The sequence below is a fragment of the Pogona vitticeps genome, chromosome 4, assembly GCF_051106095.1.
Source record: "Pogona vitticeps strain Pit_001003342236 chromosome 4, PviZW2.1, whole genome shotgun sequence".
Taxonomy (NCBI): Eukaryota; Metazoa; Chordata; class Lepidosauria; order Squamata; family Agamidae; genus Pogona; species Pogona vitticeps.
In genome coordinates, this window is record NC_135786.1 from 61,877,716 (window position 1) to 61,902,735 (window position 25,020).

General features: G+C 43.1%; 1 protein-coding gene across 11 annotated transcripts in view; it reads left to right on the plus strand.

Moving 5' to 3' along the window:
* RNF220 (ring finger protein 220) overlaps nucleotides 1-21,923 on the plus strand; it is a 362,501-nt gene extending 340,578 nt beyond the window's left edge. For 7 of the 11 annotated variants that reach the window (XR_012086369.2, XM_020783272.3, XM_072997529.2 and 4 more), the window contains 3 exons: nucleotides 1,928-2,036; nucleotides 3,545-3,619; nucleotides 18,905-21,923. Coding sequence is in view for 8 of the 11 variants with exons in the window: in XM_020783272.3 (XP_020638931.1) it covers nucleotides 1,928-2,036; nucleotides 3,545-3,619; nucleotides 18,905-18,976 (256 nt within the window). In the remaining 3 variants the exon portion in view is untranslated. Of the gene's footprint in view, nucleotides 1-362; nucleotides 1,270-1,927; nucleotides 2,037-3,544; nucleotides 3,620-18,904 lie in introns of those variants that run through there. The other 4 variants (XM_072997530.2, XM_078392820.1, XM_072997532.2 and 1 more) reach the window with 2 other exon arrangements.
* Nucleotides 21,924-25,020: the final 3,097 nt, after the last annotated feature.

Here is a 25,020-nt window from a genome sequence, read left to right on the forward strand (position 1 = left end):
TCCTTACAAAGTTTGGCATGTTAATGCCTGCTGAATCTTTCATGTGTGGGTCTGGATGAGTGGTTTTAGCAAGCTGGTTGGCCTAAAGGAGAAGCTGTATGCATACATTCAGGCTTGCTGTATGGACCACCCCTGCAAGCTGGGCCTTGTTAATAAATGTATGTTTAACAATGTCTGGAGCATATGAAGTGATAATAACTAAATCAATACCTCCCTCATTGATTGTCCAGGATCCCTCCAGCGTGACGCATGCAGCAATGCAGTAATTTTCCAGCTAACTAGCACCCTGATCTACAGCCCTGCTATTGATTGACCATTGTGTTGGGCAGGCACTGAGTGTTGTTGCTTTTGCCTTTATTCAGCCTCCTTTCTGATTCATTCATTTATTACGGGACAAGGATGATGACCTGAGAGGCTGTTCAAACCGGCAAGCAAATGTTAGTCTCTTATGATTCCTGTAAACAAACTCTTTGATTTCATTGCCTGCCTCTTCCTTCCTATATTCTGCTTTCTGCTGCTTGGCAGTACTCTACGTTTGCTTCAGGATGCTGCCCAGCTCATGAAAGGACAAAAGAAGGGGGAAAGGAAATGCTATATCCAAAAGAATTAAATTGTATGTTTGGCATAAATAAAAATTTTGTGCCAAGGTAATTAAAGCTACTTGATTCTGATTGCAAGATTCAGCTTTTCACATTTAGAACTTTTGAAGAAGGCTTGAAGAAATGAGGATGAGAACTGTCTCCCATTCTCTGGAAAGTTGTAAAGTCTTATTTTAAGTTTGGATGCTGCTTGCTCTTCTGATTAGTAACAGGCTTGTTATAGAACGGAACAGAAATGCCTCAAATAGTAGCAAAAATCCTGTTGCATAGTTGTTGTTGTTGTTTAGTTGTGTCCGACTCCTCGTGACCCCATGAACCAGAGCATGCCAGGCCCTCCTGTCTGTCTGTCTTGGGTGTCCCTGCATGGCGTAGCCCATGGCTTCTCTTAATTACTCAAGCCCCTTCGCCACGACAAGGCAGCAATCTGTGAAGGGGCTGTTGCATAGTATAGGCATGCAATTGCTCACCAGCAAATAAAATGCCCCTGCTGTGGTTCTTGGGGTTCCACACATGCACTGGCTTAGTGCATGTATGCATACCCCCAAGATCACAGTGGAGGCTATTTACCTGAAACTTACAATTTAGCTTACATTACGCAACAGGATTTTGGGCAGTAAGTATTGACTGTTTATTCTATCCACAGTCAGACTGTTACATAGATTTTTAATTTTCAGCATCAAGCTTTTCTTTTTCTACACAAACAGAAGCTTCTCTTACAACAGCATCCCATTAGCTTAGCATCCTTCTAGCTAACAGTTTCATAAAGACATCTAGGATTTGTTTGTTCAGTGTCATCAACAGCTTCTGCTACTACTCGCTCAGCCTTCCCCTTGCGCCCCCCCCCCCAGTACAGCATGGGTATGCCCACTTGCATATTTGCACTGTTTATATTACAGTAAACAGTGCATATATGCAAGTGGATATACTGAGAAAATTCTCATACTGGGAAAACTCTCATGAAAAGGGGACAATCACAGTGTCAGTCTTGCCAGAAGCAAGTTGGCATCCTGTTTTCCTCATTTTCTCCTCCTTCCCCCCTCCCTCCTGTATACTTGAAAATAATCTACAATGCTGACTCATTAGTTCATGTGTTATGTACCTTTCTCCTTAGCCTTTGTTTGTAAACTTAATTCTGGATTTGGCTACTGTATGTAATTCTCGGGCATGCAATCTGTCTGTGCTTTTTTATATAGTCTGTTCAGTCATTCTTATAAGGAGCCAGGATGCACTCTGTCATCATGTAGTTTGCCTACTGTGTTTGGTACATAATGAAATCAGTGAAATGTTTCTAAGAACTCGGTCAGCCCTGACTTTGTCATCTATTTTAGGATCACAGAAGACTCAGCAGTGACAACATTTGAGGCGCTAAAGGCTCGTGTCCGTGAGTTAGAAAGGCAACTCTCCCGTGGGGACCGCTATAAATGTCTCATTTGCATGGTGAGTAGCTTCTCAGTTGTGGCCGTGAATAAAGCTTGCCTTGTCTATCGCAGAGTGGTATATTGATATCTTAGGGGGGGGGGAGAAATGGTAGTCTTGTCCTTTTCTCCATGACTCTAGGGAAACCACACAGCATTCTCTTGCTCCAGAATCAGTTTCAATGTGTGCTGCACTTGTAGTGTTTTAATTGACAGCTTGTCAACTGTTTTGGCGTTGTTGTTACAGATCACTTACTGTATAAGCCTTGCAGTTCTCACTGTATCCACATTCCTCTTTCTGTTTAACTCTTGTAAAGAGGCCAAAATAATTGTTCTAATCCCTGTTATGTTGATTACATATAATATGTTAGGCAAACTGTTGGTTCATGGTTATCTCTGTCTTGACTTGAGCGCCTGACTGTTGTGAGTCACTTATGAAGTGTTAAAGCTCCCTCTAGTGGTTTAGAATCTTCTGCTGTTTGCCTGTCCTGTTTGTGCAGACAGTTTCCCCAGATTTATACCACTTACGTTATGGAGTGCTGGTATCTTCCCTGCTGAAAGGGCTATTACTTCTGAAAACTGTGCTTGCTTTGTACTGTGCTTATGCTCTTACAGGCTTTGCTTTCAAATTAGTGGTGCTACCCATGCTGGTCTTTTTGGCTAAAAAGGAAGGATAAATATTCTAAATAAATCAACATATTTTTTTTGAAAGAAGAAGTAATGAAAAGCTCCCCAGCAGCAGTGACCAGTTCAACTCTTTTTTCATTTTCTTCCCCCCCCCCCGAGAAATCGGCAGTCTTTCTACCCTCCTGAATGAATATTTTCATCCTTGTAATTTTTTAAAAGGCTTGTCTCTTCTAGCTGCCTATCCTTTCTGTCCCTGCATTACATTTGCACACTTTCATCATTTGTGCTGTAGAGCTAGGCTAGCATCAACAGAGCAAAGAGAGAACCCTTTTTAAATATTTACTGCCTGCACATGCCTTTAGATATTATTTTTAGTTCTCTTTGGTTGTGAAAGCAGTTCAAGTAAATGAGGGCTGCTGAAAAAGAAGAGGAAACTCTCCAGTAAAAGTTAGAGATGAGATTTGTTATTGCAATAGCTAGAGAGTTTCATAACAGGAATTTTCTAAGAGAGATTCCAGGGCCTTTTCATTTGAAACCAGTCTCTTCAAGATTAATACTGTTTTTGGCAACATCTCCTATATGACCTGCTAACTTTATCTTGTGGTTCACAGCAATGGGGTAGGAAGGTGATGACCCTATCTATAAGTAAACACACTGTGCTGTATTTGGACTGTGTGATCTTTGAAACTGCAGTGCTTCCCATTTCATTCTGCCCATTGTGTGAGGCGTAACCCAGAGGTGTAAACTTCTCAGCTGGAGAAAATCTGAACAGGTGTGGTTTGAATGTGAAAAGGAAAATGTTTTGATGATGTAGTTCTTCCCCATCCTTCCTCCAGGACACATTGGGGAATTACCTTGAAATTTAAAAGGCACAATGAGACTTTTTCTGCTTTTCCTCTACAGGATTCATACACAATGCCCCTGACCTCCATCCAGTGCTGGCACGTGCACTGTGAGGAATGCTGGCTGCGGACTCTGGTGAGGCTTTTGGGGGTTTTGAATGGTGGTACATATACACTACCTGGCTTCTTGCTCATTTTTTTCTGTTTGATATTCCATTTGAATTGTCCTTGGAATACAGTTGTTGCTATTTAGTCGTTTAGTCATGTCCGACTCTTCATGACCATGGACCAGAGCACGCCAGGCCCTCCTGTCTTCCACTGCCTCCCGGAGTTGGGTCAAATTCATGTTGGTAGCTTCAATGACACTGTCCAACTGTCTCGTTCTCTGGCGTCCCCTTCTCCTCTTTCCTTCGCACTTTCCTAACATCAGGGTCTTTTGCAGGGTGTCTTCTCTTCTCATGAGATGGCCAAAGTACTGGAGCCTCAGCTTCAGGATCTGTCATTCCAGTGAGCACTCAGGGTTGATTTCCTTCAAAATGGATAGGTTTGTTCTCCGTGCAGTCCAGGGGACTCTCAAGAGCCTCCTCCAGCACCACAATTCAAAAGCATCAATTCTTTGGCAGTCAGCTTTCTTTATGGTCCAGCTCTCACTTCCATACATCACTACAGGAAAGGCCATAGCTTTGATTATGCGGACTTTTGTCGTCAAGGTGATGTCTCTGCTTTTTAAGATGCTGTCTAGGTTTGTCATTGCTTTCCTCCCAAGAAGCAGGCCTCTTCTAATTTCATGGCTGCTGTCCCCATCTGCAGTGATCATGGAGCCCAAGAAAGTAAAAACTGTCACTGCCTCCATATCTTCCCCTTCTATGTCTGCTTTATTGTTAAACATGTAGATCTTGCCCTCTTCCCCCATACTCACTTTGACTTAGTCTCTCACCTCCCCATTAACCTCTGCTGGATGATTGTTATCTGGACAACCACTCAGCTTGGGTGATAGGCCACGATGAGAATCTCAAGGAGTTGTATGCACTGGGCAGCATCCCTTCAAGGGTCTTAGCCCATCATGTCTCTCTCTGTGTGTATGCGCATGTTTGCTATAGAAGCACATTTTATTTGTCCATCTCTATAGCTGTGCCCCAGCCTTTTTGTAGAAGTATGGTTTAAAATTAAACTGCAAGCTGAGCTGTTCTCTATGAGGAAGTGCTAGCTATTTTAGCTAGTGTATTAGAAAGAAAGAGTGTTGTGTGAGTATGGATTAAGAGCTAGAACTTTGGAGGTGCTGGATTCAGAGGAAATAGAAATATAGACTTTTGCTTTGCTAGAATGATGGATAGCATTGCCGAGCCGGGGGAGCAGGAGGAGGTTTTGATTCTGGATGTCTATGTGAGAAAGCAGAGGAAAAAGAAGTGAAAACTGTCCTTCAAATGGATCTTAAAATGCAGGTACAAATATCCTCTGTTTTAGCCAGAGTATAGGACTTTGTGGAGCTCTACTTGTTCTGGAGGAAGAAGACAGCTTGATGGCCTTTACAGTCATTCCTTCCATCTGCAGCCCTCCATGCCTCCTAAAAAAGTTACAGTGAAGAACTGGGGCAAAACTGGTGACATGGGGAGCTGCCAGAAGATCACAAACTCACCTCCTTCCTCCAGTGTGGAGCTGCCTCTGGAAGGAATTCTGAGTTCATGGAATGGCCAATCTGGATCCAATCCAGTGTGTTTTTCTGGAAAAGAAAAAGGATGAGGAGAATACAAGAAGCTGAGCTATACAGTGGGGTCTTGACTTGAGAACTTAATCCATATTGGAAGGCAGCTCTCAAGTCAAAAAGTCTGTAAGTCAAGTCTCCATTGACCTACAGTGCATTGAAAACCAATTAATCCCGTAATAGGCCGTTTTTGTTCCATTTTGGTTTTTTTCTGGTCTGTAAGTCAAATCTCAGTCTGCAAGTCAAACCTAAATTTTGCGGCCAGAGAAGTCTGTAACTCAAAAAGTCTGTAAGTCAAGCCGTCTGTAAGTCAAGGGTCCACTGTAGTATGTACTGTATCTTGAATGAGAAGCAGGTATGCCTATCTGTGTCTTGTAAAAGCCACATCTGAAGTGGTCCTGTTTCCAAAATGCAACTACTGGATTTGTAGAGAGGAAAAACTTTATAAAGTTTGGCTAGGGGATACCTGTGAGGGGAAGAGAAAGTTTAAATTTGCCACTCTGCCACGCTCTTTGTATGTTCCCTGTACTGACTGAATAGAACATTCAGAGCTGGGAATTGTATGGGGAAGCAATTAATAAGTGGTCACTCATCTGCTCCCCAGCCCTCACCTTCTCCCTACAGCCCAGAATTTATTAAAGCAGTGCGGTTTGCAAAGCAGGCAGTGTTCTCTCTTCAAAAAAAAAATCCCTTAGCCTATGTTCGCATGTTTCTAATGTAACCATTAAAATGTAGCCTGAAGACAGCAATAAAAACCCTGGAACGCCTTAGTGCTTTTGTGTCTTGATCAAAGTCAATGTGTGTAATCTCGTTAAGGCTGCCCTTCCTTCCCCCTCCTCCTCTTTATGAATTTAATGGCATGCGGCAGCTGGGCTGGGTGTTTCATACTCACCAACCTGCATTGTTCTAATTAAGGTATCTCCTTTTATTTTAGGCACAAAAGAGGCACTTGTGTGTGTATGTTGTTTATTTAACTTGCAAACTGGGGGATAATTGATTTAATAATTGACACAAGTTGCCTTTCTCTGGATGTAGAGCTGGTTTCCCTCTTGGTGAAGAGAGTGTAGAGACCACTGTGTGCATATTGAAAAATGTGCCTTGCAAAGGGGCAGTATAGTTCTTATATTGTACAATAAACAATTTGTTGCACTTAATGGGAGTTATGGGCGGCGGGGGGGAGACTGGCTTTCTAGGTTTTCTGCCTGAGATATTTGAACATTTCTGGAGATCTGCCATTCTTCTCTTGTCAGGGAGAAATCAAGTTTTTTCTCCTGTTTCTGTGTTTTATAAGACCAAGTTAAATGCTTGCTTGTGCTGCTTTAGATTATGGGCTGTGTAAAGAAACTAAGCAAAGTGGGCACAAACGTCTGAAAATTGGGAAGGAATAAACACACGCAAAATGCAATGGTATTTCCAGGGTGGGAAACAGTGTTTAAAATTAGTTATGAGAATACATCAGTAGAGGTGTACTTTCAAAACAACTCATAGCTATGAGGAAATTTAAACTCAGTTTAATACTACTGTATTTTTCTGTTTATAACGCATCTCTATTTATAAGAACCCCCCCCCCCCAATTTTCTAACCCAAAAATTAAGAAAACTTAGCTTTGAGGATTCAACCTCTGGGCTCAGAACATGGGATATTTGGAGTCTCCGTTGAATCTGAACCTACAGACTCCACCTCCAAGGAGGTGTGTTCCAATTGGTTTGTTCAGGATCAGCTGACATCAGTTCCGTAAGGCTTATGATTGGAGGAACCTAAGTCTCCTGCCTGTAGGAAACTAAGCCTCGTGGCTGAAGGAAGCCTGTTTACAGAGGCAAGGTATGTGCCATTTTATTTATTTATTATTTATTTTATTTATTTAATTTATATGCCGCCCACACTACCCAAAGGTCTCTGGGTGGCTTGTTCTCCCCTCAGCTATCTCAGCTTACTTCTGTGTAAAAGACGCCCCTCAATTTTTACTGTAACAATTTTAGGAAAAAAGTAGTGTCTTATAGATGGAAAAATACAGTGTTTTGCCAAGCCTTACTCATTCCTCTCTAGTCACAGCCGACAAATTCAGACATGGGAACTCTTCCCAAAGAGTTGAGACACTGGAATAATATGGGGCATACGGACGTATTAGCATTCTTCCTTCTTCAAAAACCAAAAAACTTACTTTTCAGGATTTGCATGAACTTCAAAATATGGTATGATTTGGGCAGTTGTGTGATTCCCTCCATTCTTGCCACAGTCCTGAAATTACAAGAGGCATTGATAAAGTGTTATGGCACTGCTAACCAGTCATGCAGCAAAATATGTTGAGAAGACAAAACATACATATACACACAGTGAAGGAGCCATATTACCCCTTCTTCTGCTTCAACTATTCTCATGTATTTTGGTATTCTGGCAAAATGAAACACTTCTGATTAGCATCATTCAGTGCTTGGCCAACACAGTCAGTGGCAACCTTATGTTAAAGGCCACAAACTCAGTGAGTTTACCTGAGCAAGATATTGTCATTTGAGCCAAACTAAAATATGATTTTAGTAACCTTACAAGGCTGTTTAGATTAAAGTTGTGCAGATTTATATTTTTGAATTCTGGGAGCTGAAGTCCAGAAACACAAATCTGCACAGCTTTAGTCTGAATTATTTTGGCAATCATAGAACTCAGGCTAGAGCGATTTCAGGGATCATGGAGTCCGGCCCTCTGTCAAAGCAGGAAGTCTCCACTAAAACATCCCTGAGGGATGATCATCCAACCACCATCTGGAATGGAGAATACACCACCCTACAAGGCAGTCCACTCAATTGTCAAACAGGTCTCATTGTTAAAGAAGGTCTGCTTAATGTTGAGTTGAAATCTCCTTTTCTTCAGTTTTAAATCGATTGCTTTTTACTAACCTCTGGGATTTTAGGAAGGAAGCTTGTTCTAGCTTCCATGCAACAGCCTTAAAATATTTGAAGCTTGCTATCATCTCAGTATTCTCTTCTCCAGACTAAAAATGCCCAACTCCCTCAACTGTTCCTCATAGGGCTTGGTTTCCCTTATCAACCTGATGATCCTCCTCTGAATATGTACCAGCATCTCAATATATTTCTTAAAGTGTGGTGCCCAGAACTGGACACAGTATTCCAGATGAGGCCTGACCAATGTAGAGTAGAGTGGCAGTTTTAATTCCCTTCATTTGGATACTATACTTTTCTTGATGCAACCGAGTTTCACATTCTGGGGCAGGGGCTGTAGCATCACACTGTTGACTCACATTAAAGTTGTGGTCTAGGAGAACTTCCAGGTCCTTTTCACATTAACTATTGTCAAACCAACTGTCTCCCATCCTGTATTTTACATTTAAATTTTCCTATATAAACACACAACTTCACATTTTTTTTCCTGCAAAATACTCTGAATGCTTGAAAAGTGCAGTTTAATCCTTTGTTACAGATTATGGTTGGGTGCTAAAGAGTCTAGACACACTGCTATGGATCTAGGTTAGATAACAATATGGTGTCTGCAGCCTTGTAGGCCAAGTTTGCCTGTATTCCCCTAGTTGGGAGGACATGGTGGTGGTGATTAACTCTAAAAATCCTCAGATTGGGGCTCTAGGTCTGATTCCATAATCTATGACTATCAGTGGAAATATGGCATCTAATTATATATATTCCTCATGTAAATATGTGCATAGCACCTATTATAGTCTAATAAGAATTGAAATCAGACTAGAATGACTGAAACATTGTAAAAAAAATCCATAAAAAGAAGTTTGCTTGTTCAGCTTGGAGTACACGTAACTTCTTTAAAAGTTTTCTGTCTGCTTAAAATCAATAATGATTGTATAAATGTGACTGAAACACACTCTTACTTGAGAGTGCATCCAACTGAATGTAATAATGCAACTAAAACGGGTGTGAAATAGATCTAAATTTAGGTGCATACATGTCCATGACTGGACTAATGGAAGTAGACGTCCCTGCTTCTTCTCATAATCTTACACAAAGGGTCAGGACTAGAGATGGGGATATTTATATTCGTCTACGAATACAAATATCCCCCCACAGGTGGAGATAATAAGGGTCCGGCCCATTGGGCCGGACGGTCCACTCATGATTTTGCTGCTGCCGCTGGCTCCACAAAGCCTTCCTATCGCTCCGTTGCTTGTGATGGATTAGCCACTTTGCGACCTGGCAGAGAGGCTCGTCAGCCTGCCTTCTGTCAGGACTGGATAATCTGTTGCGAGCAACGGAGCAATAGGAAGGCTCTGTCGAGCCAGCGGCAGTGGTGGAATTGTGAGTGGTCAGTCTGGCCCCAGGGGGCCAGACCCTCGTTATTTGCACCTGTGGGGGGATATTCGTATAAGAATACCCCCATCTCAAGACCCTAAGAAATGGAATACACTTTAGTATAGCAGGAAGGATTTCTAGTAGTGGGACAAAGAGACCTTCTATAACTAAAGCACTTCTGCTAGTGCAATAGTCCCCAACCTTTTTGATACTGTGGACCGGGGGGGGAATGGGGTCTGTGGGGCGAGCATCCCCTGCGCTTGTGTGCATGTGCAAAGGGGCTGTGTTCACTCACGTGGGGGCACGAGCACTTGTGTGCATGTGTGTAGGCGCTCACACATGCGCGAAGGGCAAGGGTGCTCGCGTGGCCCGCGTATGCATGAAGGGGTGGGGGTGCTCGCAGACGCATGCACACGTACAAAGGGGCTGTGCGGGGGGAAGTGCTGTTGCTTAGCATATTAAACTGCACTAGAATAGGCCTGTTGAACCAATGGGGATTTGGTGAGTCAACTCCTCTAAGTTCCATTGATTCAAATGGACCTACTCTAAATGCAATTTACCATGTTAAATAAAGATGCAGTTAGAATAGGCCGATTTCAATCAGTTGAATTTACGAAAGAGTTGATTCACCAAATCCCTATTGATTCATTTGACATATGCTAGTGCTAAGCAGTAGGATTTTAGCCATAGAGATGGATTGAGAGAATCATACTTTTTGGAAAACTCAATTCTCCTTCTGAAATATTTATGCTTGAAAAGCTAAACGAACTTCATTTTAAAAATAAATTTCTATATGCCAGCTGCTTGAAAATGAGCTTGAATAGGCTGCTTAAGGAAACATCAAGATTGTGTAGAAAGATAGCCATGTTAGTCTCTGGCAGCAAATGCAAGAATCTAGTGGGACCTTAAAGACTAAGAAGCTTATTGTGACCTAAGCCTTCGTAGACTAAAGTCCAATTTATAAGGTACTTTCAGAGGGCAGCTGTTCTCATCTTTAAGCTGTTGCAAACTAGCAGATTTTTATGGCATATTACAGACTAACAAGGTTTAATTGGCTCAGTTTTTCATGGACTGGAGCCTAGCTCTTCAGATGTACAGACCACAGCCTCAGAAAATGGCTATTTGTATACACTTGGGAGTGGGACGTAAAATATGATAGAAATGCAAAAGGTGCAGCATAGTGATGGTCCATTTGCATTTTCATGGCTGGAGTTGTTGCATTTTTATTATATTTCCTACACAGAGGGATACAGAGAGAGATGGAAGTATTTGTCTACTAAGAGTACACTTCATGCATCTGAAGATGTGGGTTGTAGTCCACAAAAGTTTATGCTGAATAAAACTGGTTAGTCTTTACAGTGCCACAAGAGATTTCATTGGTTAATCAGATACACTGCACCATTGAAATCAATTGCCAACACAAAAGACGAAGCCAGATCAGCCAAAATGGAGATGTAATATCAGTTTGCTAAGAATATTATTAATAGGATGGGTTCTATGTGAGGAAGGGGTATCATTTGCTGCTTAGCCTCATCTTAACACTTTACTTCAATCTTTGAAGAAGCTAGTAGCACCGTGGTTCTAGTGTATAGTACTTGGAAGTTCCTTTGTCCTACCTAGCTAGCTAACTGGCAGTCACTATGGATTATTTATTTTATTTATTTGTTTGTTTGTTTATTGTATTTATACCCCGCCTATCTAGTCATTTCGACCACTCTGGGCGGCTTACAACAAATGATAACAAGTTCTAAAAAATTTATAACAATTAATTAATTAGATCAGTGGTTCTTAACCTTTGTTACTCGGATGTTTTTGAACTGCAACTCCCAGAAACCCCAGCCAGCACAGTTGGTGGTGAAGGCTTCTGGGAGTTGCAGTCCAAAACTCCTGAGTAACCCAAGGTTAAGAACCAGTGAATTAGATGATTCTATAAGATGGGAAAAATAAAAATAAATCAAATACAGTGGTGCCTCGCATAACGAGCGCCCCATTTAACGAAAAAATCGCATAGCGATGGCTTTTTTGCCATCGCTTTTGCGATTGCACTACGATCTTGCCTATGGGGAAAAATCACAAAGCGATTTGTGGAAGGACCCCGAAGCCACCGTCCCCTGCCGACAATTCCCTTCCAAGCTCTCAAAGGGCCCCCTCCAATATTGGAGAAATCCCTTTGAGAGCTCGGAAGGCTCTCAGCGGCGGCTGGGGAAGGGTACGGGGGTGTCGAAGGCTTCCAGGCCTTTGCCTGGAAGCCTTCCAGATACCCCCCCACCCTGTCCCCACCGCCGGCAGCCTCCCCGCGCCGCCTACCCCGGCCGTTCTTGGACGCCTGGAAGTCCGAGAACGGCTGGGGAAAGCGGCGCGGGGAGGCTTCAAGCATCGGGGACAGGGTGGGGGTGGATCGGGAAGGGTTGAAGCCTACCCGCGCCGCTTACCCAGGCCGTTCTCGGACTTCCAGAAGTCCGAGAACGGCCTGCGTAAGCGGCGCGGGTAGGCTTCAAACTTCCCGATCCCCACCCTGTCCCCGCTGCCGGCAGCCTCCCCGCGCCGCCTACCCCAGCCGTTCTCGGACGCCTGAAAGTCCGAGAACGGCTGGGGAAAGCGACACGGGGAGGCTTCAAGCGACGGCTGCAGGGTGGGGGGGGGCTGTCCGCACCCAGCCTCCCCCCACGGCTTGGATCCAAGCCTTGGGGGGAGGCCAGGAGGCTGGTGGGATTGGGATGCCTTTCAGGCATCCCGGGCTTGGATCCCACCAGCCGCCAGTTACCCTTGGGTAACCGGCGGCGGGTGGGATCCAAGCCCGGGATGCCTGAAAGGCATTCCAATCCCACCACCCTCCCCCTGTGGCTTGGATCCGAGCCGCGGCGGCTACCCCAGCCATGGCCGGACTCTAGGGAGTCCAGCCATGGCTGAGGTAGCCGCCGTGGGTCAGATCCAAGCCGCGGGGGGAGGGAGAAAACCGGATAATCCGTTCCAATTGGAACGGATTAACTGGTTTTCAATGCATTCCTATGGGAAATGGTGCTTCACATAACGATGTTTTCACATAACGTTTTTTTTTCGGAACCAATTAACATCATTATGCGAGGCACCACTGTAAAGAGAGAAAAAAAAAGGAAAGAGGACAGGAATTAACTGGAAGGGAAGGCCTGCCTAAACATCCATGTTTTTAGTTGGTTCTTAAAAGTACCCAGCAAGGGTGCAGCACGAATCTCCGGAGGTAGGTTATTCCAGAGACGAGGAGCCACCGCTGAGAAGGCCCGGTTTCTAGTTCTTTCTTTCCGGGCCTCCCTTGGCGTCAGGCTCCTGAGCCTCACCTCTTGGCTCGCACAGGTGACACGGGTAGAACTAGTTGGGAGTAAGCATTCCGTTATCTTCTCATCCCCTCCCCCAAATTATCAGTCATGCTTCTTCTCTTAGCACAGCAGTCCCCAGCCTTTTTGGGGTCGTGGACTGGCTGGGGGGAGTGAGCTACATGCGTGGGGGGCGCCCACTGCAAGCGCAACACCTCCACCGTGCAAGTGTGACACGCACACCAAGTGTGCGGGGGGGCGGAGATCCATATCCGCGGCCCAGTTCCAGCAAGCCCATGGACTGGCACCAGGCCACACACCGGGGTTGACGACCCCTGTCTTTGCAGACTTTTAAGGCAGTAGTGGGTAATGGACCACCGTTTCCACAACTCCTCATCATTGACCACAGTGGTTAGGAGCTGGGGTTCATCAGCATCAAAAGAATTGTGGATTCCAAAGAACAAGTCAAAACTCACTGGTGGGGGCACATGTTTGGTATTCAAAACTTTCTATTTACCTCTAATTAAAGAATCTGAGCATGCAGTGGTTGCTGGGAAGTCCATTAAGGAGCCACTGGACAGGAGCTGGATCAGACTAACTGATCAGTGTGATATATTGTACAGCAGCTTTGTGTATAAGAAGAACAAAAACTGGAAGGTTTGGGGCACTTAAAAACCCACAGATCTATTTTATTGTGGGCTTACATGGGTTACAACCTGTATTTTAGAAAAGCTTACACTGAAATCGATCTGTTAGCATTTATAATGACGAAATATGTTTGTTTTTGTTTTTCTTAAACATATGGAAACAGACTGATATGGCTGTCTTGTTGAAGGCAGATTTATTAAGTGCCCCAGAATTCCAGACTGAAAAAATTCCAGAGGCTGGAGCTGTAGCCAAACTGCATGTGTGTGTGGACTGTATAGCTGCATATATTGATGAAATGTGAAGAATTTGGGTGCAAAATTTGAATTGTTTTGGTACAGTTATCCTTTGAAGACTTCACTTTCTGGCTGGTAATTCTGTATGTATGAAGTGTCTGAAATTGTTAAGTACTGTTGAAAACTTTAACGCAATTCAAGATTGATATCATGGTGAAAAAGGAAGTAGAATAATAGGGAAGGAAGGCCAGTGGGGATAGCCCATGATGTTTGATCCTACTCTGAGGAACACATTAGTTTCTTGCTGATAGCAACTCCCTTACCTATTCCATTGTACTTATAACCTTTCTCTTTTGTCCACTATATGCCTTGTGCAGGCTTGGGGGAACAGTGCATGACTGTGGTTTTTCCCTTTTCCAAAATCTTGTGGTTTTGCTGTCTCCCCTTCTATGGTATGTGTATCTGTACCAACCCACCTACCCCAGCAATGTAAGCCCTGTTTTGGTGTTACTGTGTTCAGCATCATTAACATGGTTAGAGGAGAGCATTCAGATTGTTCCCCTCCGTCCTTGCTTTCTCCGGTCAACAAGGACAGCTCACAACAAAAAAGGTCCCTTGTTCTTGCTTATTTATAGTGCCTACTTGTGAGCAGAAACCTTTCTGCTTTCTCATGATTGCGGGAAACACGGATAACATCCTGTCTAACCATGTTGACAATGTTGGATACAATAACACCTGGACACAGGGGCTACCATAGTAGAAAAATCAAATCTATAGTTGGTTTTTGGACAAACTAATCAACACTATGCAAGTGTACAAGTGTTATTAATTCTGTGAAATTTTTGATCAGCTCAGGTGATTTAAAAAATAGATGGGAGAAGAAACTGTCCAAAACTTATTGCAACAAGATAAGCAAATAAATTCCTTGCCAAAATGGAAATTCCAGACTGGTAGATGAATCACTGATTAGACTGTGCATACCTTGTTATACTTAGTAATAGATGATGAAATGTAGCATCAGTCACTGTTCCCCATCTATGAACATACCTGACTGGTATTCAGGATCCGGCATGTTTGCACAAATCAATAGATAAATCTCAGTCAGCATACAGCAAAAGTACAGAGTAACATGCAGTCTTTGTATCAGCAAAGCTGGAGATGAAATGCAAAATGTTCACTAGGGAAGAAAGTTAGTTGAGGCCAAATATTGAATATTAAGCAGTGTTTGGAAGAATGCTTTCTCTCTTCAGGTGGTAGAAAATCTTGGTGGTAGAAATTTTTTCCCAGGCATGACTCTGATCAGGTTTTAACCTTGGAGTGATTTTTTTCCTGACCCACCAGTGGCAAAGCTGCCAGCTCTTGAACAGACAAGGAAATGAGATTGTCTTGGGCCACAGACATTCAGTTTTCCAGGGTTTAAAGAAAAATGGTTCACCCTTTTCTCCAAGCACTGCTTCTTCCTAACATGGTGTGAGATATAATGACTGAAAAAATAACAAGTATAACTCACTTTGCAAATTCCCCAAAATGATTAGGCCACATTCTAGATCAATCACTTGCCAAATTTTAATTAAGAATGCGTGGGGGCAAATAAAACCTTCTCTTCATCATTCCTTTTTGGTGCTGTGTTTCAGCCCTGGAGCTACATTTTGCAGCCGGGTTTTATAAACCTTGGAAAACTGGGGTTTATAACGGAAAAGCTGAGGTGGCCTTCAGTGCAGCATACACTGCTGTTACCCATCAAGGCTTTTCCATGGGGCCACGATGAAAGGAGCAGGAGGACATTTCAGGGTTGTTTTTTTCCATGTCCAACAGGTGTGGCTTATTATTCCACAGTATTTTTATTTCAAGGGAAAAGTTTAGTAACCCCAGCTGGCAGGTGAGCGGGATGGGGTTGGGGGAAGGAAGTCCTTTTTCATTGGCTCTTTGCCAGTGCATGTGTGTGAGGCTTGTTTAATTGCCTCATGTAACGAGTGCTTTATGCAGGACTGAGAAAATGTTTAAATGGAAGAACGACCCTGCAAGTGCCTTAAACCTCAGTTGTTCCCAACCCACATCTCTGGATGTAATCAGCAGGTCTTACAGTTTGGCACTGAAGATGCAGTTTCTTTTTGTAACCTGAGCAAAAATATCTTTTCTCAGAATAAATTGGCCATGTCAACTTTTCCTTATTTAGTCATTTTCAGCTTTTATGTGCCAGTTTTAATGTACAGAGATCATCACAATTCTTACCTCATGTCCTCACAAGCAACCTTCTATCATATACTTGGTGGCAACAAAAACGTTTACAAAAGCAGATCATTGTGTATTTGAAATTTGAGTCTCCCATATATAGAAAATGACCATTCTGGATGATATACTGGCAGTTTTATTGAATAAAGTTAAAATACATATCATTTACGAAGCTTTGATCATGTGTACTACATTGAGTTGGTACAGCTCCTCTGTAAGCTACAATAATTCAATGGGCTAATTATATTTGTAGCTTACTACTAGGATTTCAGCCATGGCATAGTTGAGCAATTAACAGTGCAGTCCTAGCCTGATGTTGCCTGGCTGGGAGGAGGGGACCTAGAATGTGGTAGCAGGAGAGACTCGGTCACTGTGGAAGCTTCTGCCTATCAGGATGTTCCTGGGGTACCATGGGGATAAGCTGGTTTTAAATCTGCTGGATCCCAAAGTGTTCTGTTCTGTCCTCTCACATGGGTCTGATTAGAATCCTGCAGCTACAAAAGGCTGCTGGGCTGAAAAGCTTGGCAGAACTGTGTTCCTTCAACCAGGCTAGGAGTGCTTGATATATGATTGTTCTGATAAGCTCAAAGTCTGGCCTGGAACAGAAGTTGCTCATAGTTTTTATTTTTGTCAACCTTGAGGGCTAGCTTCTTTGATGCCAGCACTGATTTCAGTGTAATAGGACCTTGGCCTGTTGCAGGGCACAGAGAGTGGGACATGAAGCACATCCTGTCTCTAGGCATTTTGTTGCAGGGTTTGCCCCACCTCCAGCGGCCATGTCTAGCACAATCCTTTAAAAATATATGTAGTACATTTAAAAGGCTCATTCATCTAAGCCAGGAATCAGGGAACTTTTTTATCTTTTACCCCCTAAAAAAATTATATACATACAGACATTACCCCCTTGATTTGAAAGGAAGGATCTCGTTCACATGGGGCCAGTTGAGCGCTGCCGCTGAAGCCTCGCCGCCCGGGCCACCTCCTCCCTGCCACTGCCTGGTGGGGCAGCGCTCAGTCCTTGGCCCCGCAGGGGGTCGGCTCCCTTTCTCCGCCAGCAGGGAGCTCCTGGGCGGCCATTGAAGAGCAGCAGGTGGCTCGCCGGCACCAGCAGCTGCTCACTGGGGTGGCCACATCAGGGCTCCCCTGGGCCTTGCCATCAAAGCGCCGTGACAGCTGCCACACAGAGAGCAAGAGGCTTCGATGGGCTCCTCCAGGAATGGGGACAGGGCGTGGGGCGTCGTTGTCCCGGCACCGGGAGTCTGAGCCTGGCCTGGGCTGTCGTCATGGCTGCGCCTGCCCCCTCCGCCACGATCCACCTCTCCGGGCATTGGAAGGAGAGGCTCTTCCTGGCTGGGGCGCTCCAGCCGCTTGCCCTGGCCTCGTCCTCCAACCCCGCCGCCGCTGCCTCAGCTACTGTATGCCGCTGGCCAGGGCCTGTTGCCGGCCGCCATCCGCCATGGCTTGGTTGCAGTCAGGTCAGAGAAGGGGGCAATCATGCAGTTGGGGCCTCCCTCCAGGCAGAAGGGGGTTAGGATCGCGTCCTCATTACCCCCAGGATTTTTCATTTTTTCCCCATTTGGGGTAATTTATCCCTGTTCCCTGACCACTGATCTAAGCCTTGTTGATATTTCAATTTTACTAGATTAAGAAAGGGCACATGTCAGGCTTGTGGAATCTGTATTTTACTGGAAGCCAGGTTACATTTAGAGTGAAAGAGCATGGTGCCTATTACAGCTGTTGAGGACAGAAATTTGAACACCAAAACTGTTCATAGTCTCTTCCCCAAGCTTTCTTCCATTTCAGTAGTCTTGATTTAATAGTGTAAGGAATTGTTTTGTTGCTCCTGGTGTTAAATGATAGAGAATAAGAAATCTCTCACAGTCTACTGCAGATCATTTAAGTAGCCATCTCTGATGACACCTTACTGATTCACATCTTAACTATCTTTGAGTGGTAGTATTCTTCTGTTTCTCTATGAGCATTTCTTGGCTCTTCTCAAAATCTATCTGTTGAATGTTTTCTCAAAAGCAGCAGTTTCTATTTTGTGTTTCTTTGTTGCATTGGTGCTTTAACTACACAGTGCATTCAGTTAAAAATGAAAGTCTGACTCATGGACAGGGGGTCTGCTTTATTTTATTTTTATATTTGGTTGCTGTAACTGCATTGATTTTCATCTCACTGCACTTCTCAGCACCTTTCAGCAGCTGTATTTACCTCTACACAATGCATTGCTGCAACTATGTTGTCAGTCTTCTTTCTCGACTGCTTTCTGTCACATCTGTCAATCAATTGATGACTGGTATATTTTGACCCTGATTCTTGTTATCTGTCAGCTTCATTGACAAATGATATGTCAGCATAGTTTAATTTACTTCCCACACATCAATGGCTATTTTTCTTGCTCAAGCATTGGGTTACCTGTCACTAGTTCTGGAATAGAAAAGAAATCACAGAAACTATGTAGCAATGACCACGGTCAGATATTTTTCAGACTGGAATTCTAAAAGTTACTTTTCAGAATAGTCAAAGCAAATTTGTGGTCCTCGGCATTGTAACATAAAACTTTACAGCAAAATGTTTTTGTCAGCTTTTTCCTTCCCCAACTTGTTTGTCTTCCCTTCCAGTCATAATTCAGATATGAGAATGATACGGTTTCCAGATATTGTTGGATTACAACTCACATCAGCTATACTAAACATTGCCAGTACAGTAGTAACACTGATGGGAGTTGCAGTCCAAAACATCTAGAGCTAGGTGGAATAGGCTGAGTAAACAGAAAACAGTGTGGGTGGAAAAAGAGTTTTAAAATAAGAGGGACAAGATCTGTGGTAGCTGGCAAACCAAGAACTGACACCTCTATTTCCTTTCTGGTGTGGTGTCACCCTGGATAATAACTGTGAAAGTGGTAAGTCTGCCTTTTCCCCAGACTGAGGCCTAACCCACATGTTTTCTACAATTACTGTCATTTATAAACGTTATCCTTTGTAGTGTTTCTGTTGTAATGAAACAATTTTCTTTCTAACCCAACTCTCACTTGATCCCACCAAGGGTGCCAAGAAGCTGTGTCCTCAGTGCAACACCATCACCTCTCCAGGGGATCTCAGGCGGATCTACTTATGAAGGACATTGCTGGTCAGATCAGTTTGCTGTATCCTGGGGACTGGGTGGAAGGACTGGCAGCAACTACAAAAGACACTTGAAAAGCAAAACTAGAGACTCCATATGTGGACTAGAGGCTAGGGAGCTGCACGATGCCTCTGCTTCCGGACCTGTCACTGGTGCCGCCCTTTCCATAAGGCGGCAAAAAAAGAATCCTATTGTGAGCCCTCCCTTTTTTAAACAAACTGAATTTCCACACTTGTCCCATTTCTTCAAGAGCTGGGGTTCCATCACGGATAGCCTGCAAGCCTTTCTGGAGGAGCATCTTTGGAGCCAAGCCAACCTGAGAAAGTGCTGGATCTTCCACAGCAGGAACTCTTGACAGCTTGAAACTTGTGTTCTCCTCCCCTCCCCACCCCACTTTTATTTGTGATGTTCAAGTGTCTTTTTAAAGTCAAAGAAAAATCCTGTACCCACACATCCACAAAGGCAGAATGAAGCACATGTAATATAGACTATATGTTTACAATGTTGTGTATAAATGGGATAGACTCCAACATTACATACTAATGTCTCCCTTTTATTTTATTTTTCCTTTTATTTGATTTTTTGTTGTACTTTTTTTTAAAAAAAGAGAAAAAATAAGCAGAGAACATTAAACCCATATTTTTCTCGGTTCTGCAAAGTTTTGACATAAAAGTCATTAGTTTTAAAAAAGTATATATATATATATATTATACATATATATAATATAAATGGTTTAATGTTCTGTGATGTATATTTCCTCATTCAGATATGAACTTACCAGCTTCTAATAACGGCTGTAGTTTTGCCCGTAACTTACACAACTTCTGAGGGAAGTAGGGAAAGCAGCATCTTTGTCACTAGTAATAGCATATGGAACTATTTATATGGAATCCTTATATCCCACTGAAACCAATTTTTCATTGAGGAAATAGATGAAGTTGATAAAGTTTCACCACACTGCCAATCGCATAAAGGATAAGAGTTTACAAGAAGCAGTGAAAAGTAGACCACAGTCTTTGTCCGCAGTGTGGGGTCACTTTGCTGAATCCAGTCTGTTTTGTGAAAACTGAAGCAGTGAGCCATTGTATTGAACCCTCTTCTATAGCTCTTCATATGAGAGTAAATGCAAAAGAGAAGCAGAGGAAACAGCATATTCCACATATCTTGTCTGTGAGCAGGTGAAAAGCTGGTGTCCCCTCTGTCCTTCCTCCAGAAATTTGGTTCATTTCATAGCCAGGCAAGTTCTTTGTTGTTTTTCGGAATGTTGGCATGGCTAGTCACTGCCAGCCTGGTCTGAAATGTTCTTCTGCAGTGAAGGCACTGTACGGTGTTCCATCAAATGTTCAGAGGTTTTATGACAGGAAAATGTGTAATCCTCTTTTAAGTAGATAAGTGCTGGCTTTTAGTGGCAGGAATAGTTTTTCCCCCCCTGCTATCCATCCTATTTGGATTGTGCTAGTAACAGCGCTTGATGCAGGTTCACCCATGGTAAGATTCATCTAATCCCATTCTTATCTATTTCCACAATATTCCCGAGAGTAACTTTTACTTGGCCTCCTATTCTGCATTTTACAAATGTCCCCAGATGTGAGCCCTGTGTTACTCTGCTTGCTACCTTCTTTAATCAGAAATACAGAACTAATTTTTTATATCTACACAGCCAAACAAATTGCCCACATGCCACATGGTGAAGATTTTCAAGGTTGCTGTGAGTTGGGGAGTGAAAATAAGCAGCTTACAAGAGAAAGCATACACACAGAGATACACATACAGTGTCTGGCTAATTTCATCTTGGGTTGCATCTGTGATTTAAGCCTCAGAAGGCTATATATAGCTACATCTGGCAAGTTTAGTCATTCTGTTGTCAAAAGTGTGTGGATCACTTTTTGACAACAGAATGTCTTATCCAAACATATAAGACGAGTTGTACTTTACAGTAGAAGAAACCATATTCCTTTTCTACTTTCATTATGCACTGAACACAAGCAGGGAAAGCTATGGGAGTTGCAAGTGTTGCTGTTGGATTTCACTCCACTGTGTAAAACAGTTGTCTTTTTTAAAATTTATCTTCTGCTAGAGAATTCTGAGGTTCCAAAGTATTCAAACCAGACTTGAATTATGATGTTGAACTTAGCTACCTGTATTCCTGTCTTTTGCTGCCTAGGAATTGGGCATCATTAAGAGGTTTCTGTAGGTTGTGGTAGAAGTTGAAAGGGAGGCAGGCAGTACATTTCTGAAGAAGTAGCTGAGCTGAAATCCTAAATTTGCAGCAACAGTTCACAAGCGCTACAAAAGTTTTGGCATGCCATTTGTTTCAGTCAGGAAATTCCTCCACTGGTACAGCACTTAAGCCTTCCTGCACTGGTTGTGTTGGGGAAGTCTGTCATGCCCAAACCTGCTTGCCCAGTACAATCAAGCAATCTCTGCTGGGGCATTTAAAAGAGAGCTACATTTCTCCCTGACTGTTTAAGAATAGGCTACACTGAGAGAACTCACTCTTGATGTTCCAGCAAATTGGCACTGGAAGCAAAGAGCTTTCTCTGGTCCTGTGGACCACTACTAAGCCAAATAGATAAATGTAAAAACCACATATAACTCGTAGCCTTATTTTTAAAGTTAACCTGTCCCCGTTTCATTTTTCTTGAGGGAGTAGGGAGGGGGAAACAACTCGAAGGGGAAAAGCAAGGGACTGATTTATTCATTTCCTTTGTGTGTGTGTGCATGTATGTAGCACAGCACATTTTGCAAAAGTCTGTGCCCACTCCCTCTTCCTCAATAAACTTGAAAAGAAATTAGCTATATTTGCCCAAAGATTCCCAGCTGCACAAGGTGGTATTCAAGTTGTGTCAATGATTGTGTGTTGATGTATATTCTATAAAAAGGTACTTGTCATTCCCGTTTGTAAACTACATTGACATTAATTAAATGAATATAAAAAATCTTCCAAGTCTGTTCACCGTCCTATAATTGCTTGCTGCTTCAGCAGTTGACTAAACAGAGACCTTCAGTCCTGCTTTCCTCAAATCCTGGCACTGCTGCTACAGTGCATGGTAGCTGTTTGGTCACAGTCATGCACAGTGACTGAATTATCAGTTCAAGCCAATTGCTTCTGTTGACCATTGGAGACCCTCATATTGGTGCCATATTTAACACAGTTAGTTCATCTGTGTAGCCTAGCCCTGTTTAATCATTACGGCCTTTCAAGCAGTGTACAGCCAGCTGTTAAACAGAAAAGTGTGTTTAGGGTGAATTCTTGAATGGAGGATGCCAAGCTGGAACTCCTGATTTCCCAACAAAGGGGAGATCCATCAATAAAGAAGGTATGCCTTCAATTGTCTTTTTAAGGTTATTTATTTATGTTTCTAATATTGGCTGCACAACTATGAGATGTGGGACACTGTGGTGACCAGCAGTATATGTAAAAATCTATGGCAGGAGTCAGCAATATGCAGTCCTCCAGATATTATTGGAAACTTTAATACCCTTCAGCTCTAGGTACCAGAGACAATAGTGAGACAAGATGAGACCAGCAATCCAACAACAGCTGGTTGTCTGAATAAATTAAAATGGAAGGAAGACCTGGCTTAGTTATCTTGGATCCCTGGAGGTTCCTCAAAGGACTAAGAAATAATAATTCAATTATGTTAGCAGAGGTTGCAATGGGAATGAGTAGGTTGCAGCCTGTCCCATATAGCTAGGGTTTTTGCTTTTTTTTTTTCCAGATACAGTCAATACAACATTATCAATACCCAGATTTTCCAGTAGAGTCACTAACAAGATCAAGTTATATTCAGGTAAAGTGGAAACAATTTTAAGCATGTGTGGTATGTAAAGAGATGTATAAAATAGTAGCTCTTCAACAAAACATACAGAAAATGAAAACCAGCTAAAGGTCCTAGATAGCTCTCCAACATAGACAGAACTTAGCCACAAAACAGGTTAGGAGTAGAGATGAGGGTATTCATAGGGGCCAGCCCCTGGAGCCAAACCATCCACTCTTGCCTCCGCCAGTGGCAGCCACACAGGGAAACTTGTCCTCCCTCCCCTTTCCTGGAGTGGTTAGTTGAGTAGGAAGAGAGCAGGGCTCCAGGAGTGACTGAAAGGATGAGTGAGGCCACCGCCACCACTGGACATGTAAGTGGACAGTCCTGCCCCAGGCCAGACCCTCATTAAGTCCAGTTGCGTGGGGATATTCGTATCTGAATACAAATGCCCCCATCTCTAGTTAGGAGCAAAAGAACTGCATTATTAAATTAGACCAAAAGGCTCCTATCTTCAACAGCAGCAGGCACAATGAAGACAGTATTGTATTGTATTCCACTTTGACTCAGGCAGTAAGGAACTCCTACTTCTGCTACTCTTAGCTAATATCATGTGCCAACAAACAGTGCAGTTGTGTCTAGACTCCAGAAGTGAACAAGCTCTTAACAGTCCAAAGGTGTTTCCAAGACCTCAATTCTTACTACTTCCCCAAAGCAACGATGTTTTTGTGAGTGGAGGTACAAGCTGAAATTAACTTGGTCATCAGGTTCCCTAAATTGTCATGAGCAACAACAACAAAGGTTCAGCTAACCACATTTGGACAGCTGCAGTTGATTTCTGAAATGTGACTGTTTTAGTATGCTCCCTGGGCTTTGTGGGTCTCAAGAGTCAAAGGGGTGGGGAAGAGAAGGCCTTCCCAGTTTATGGGCCACAGCAAGTGAAATCTCAGTATTGACTATCCATAAAGCATTTATGAGTGCTTCACAGCACACATACTCAATTGAGTTCAAAGGGTATCATAACAGCTAGACAAGCATCTCCAAAGAGCAGCTGAGGCAGAGACCACCGGCCTTTAGGGCAAACTAAATTCCACACAATAGTTTTTTTGTTGGTGAAGCTGAAGTTTTTGTAGGACTCACAGTAATATGATAATAGTAATTGAAAAGCCCAAATGTCATACACCATGCTTGTTCCAGGAAGTAAGATTACAACTGCCTGAAATTTCAAGGAGGCAGATTTCAGGTAAGCTTTGGAAGACACATAATAAAAGTAAAACCTGTCCAACAGTGGGGTGCATTTGCTTTGGGAGGTGGTAGGATTATTTGTGCTGTGGGTAAGCAGAATGTATCAAAGAGGCTGAAGTTGCAAAATTACACCAAGTAAGACTTGCACTGCCATGTAAAGACTTCACAGAAACATGACTCTGAATGGATCTTGAAACTCTTCTTGTTCAAGTGCTTGCAAAAGAAGCCTAGCAGTTTGTTCAACCTCAAGACAAACTACAGCAGGAATTCAAAACAAGACAAGTGAACAGATAGCACTAGCACAACTGAGTCTGTATCTGTACATCAGATGCTTGTGCTTCCAATTTGGCAAGCCAGATAAAGGCCCTGTTTTCTTCCCCCCTAGAAAGCTGTGCTGCCAGCTGCAGGAAGCCATGGAGCCAGTATAATCTGCTTTGGTAATCCCTATGGGATTTCCTCCACCATATGGGCACAGAGGTGAGCAGCTGTAAAAGACAACAAGGCACCTGTATCTTTGATAGTTGAACTGAAGAGGCATTTTGGCATGATGAAAAATGCAGCTGTCATCATAGTACACATGTTCTGTGAGAAAACTGCACCTGCCACAATACTCTTTTCTATACAACTGTTCATGATAAAAAAGCCCCCTGGCTCCAATATGCAGACTAAAGAGGATGTGTTGCAGGACTCATTTAATGCAAGCAATAAGCATTGTGAAGCTGTACTTTTGTAGGAAATGCATGACAGGCATGCAGCTTCTTTGGGGAAGCTAGAATTTTAATCCTCACAGTACTTCCTTCAACTATAAAGAAACTGGTTTGAGGATGGCAATTTGGTACACACATACATTTTCAACACTGACCCAGCAGTGGTGCAGGGAACGGGTCTAAATTCTCACACAAGACTCCTCTTAGAAAAAAGCAGTTTATAGAGCCATGTTTGTGCCTTCAGTGCATCAGTATAAATACTGAAGTGCAAGTATGAAGACAGAAATCATATTTCCTGAAAAATCGCACTAACAAGGGTGTGTGT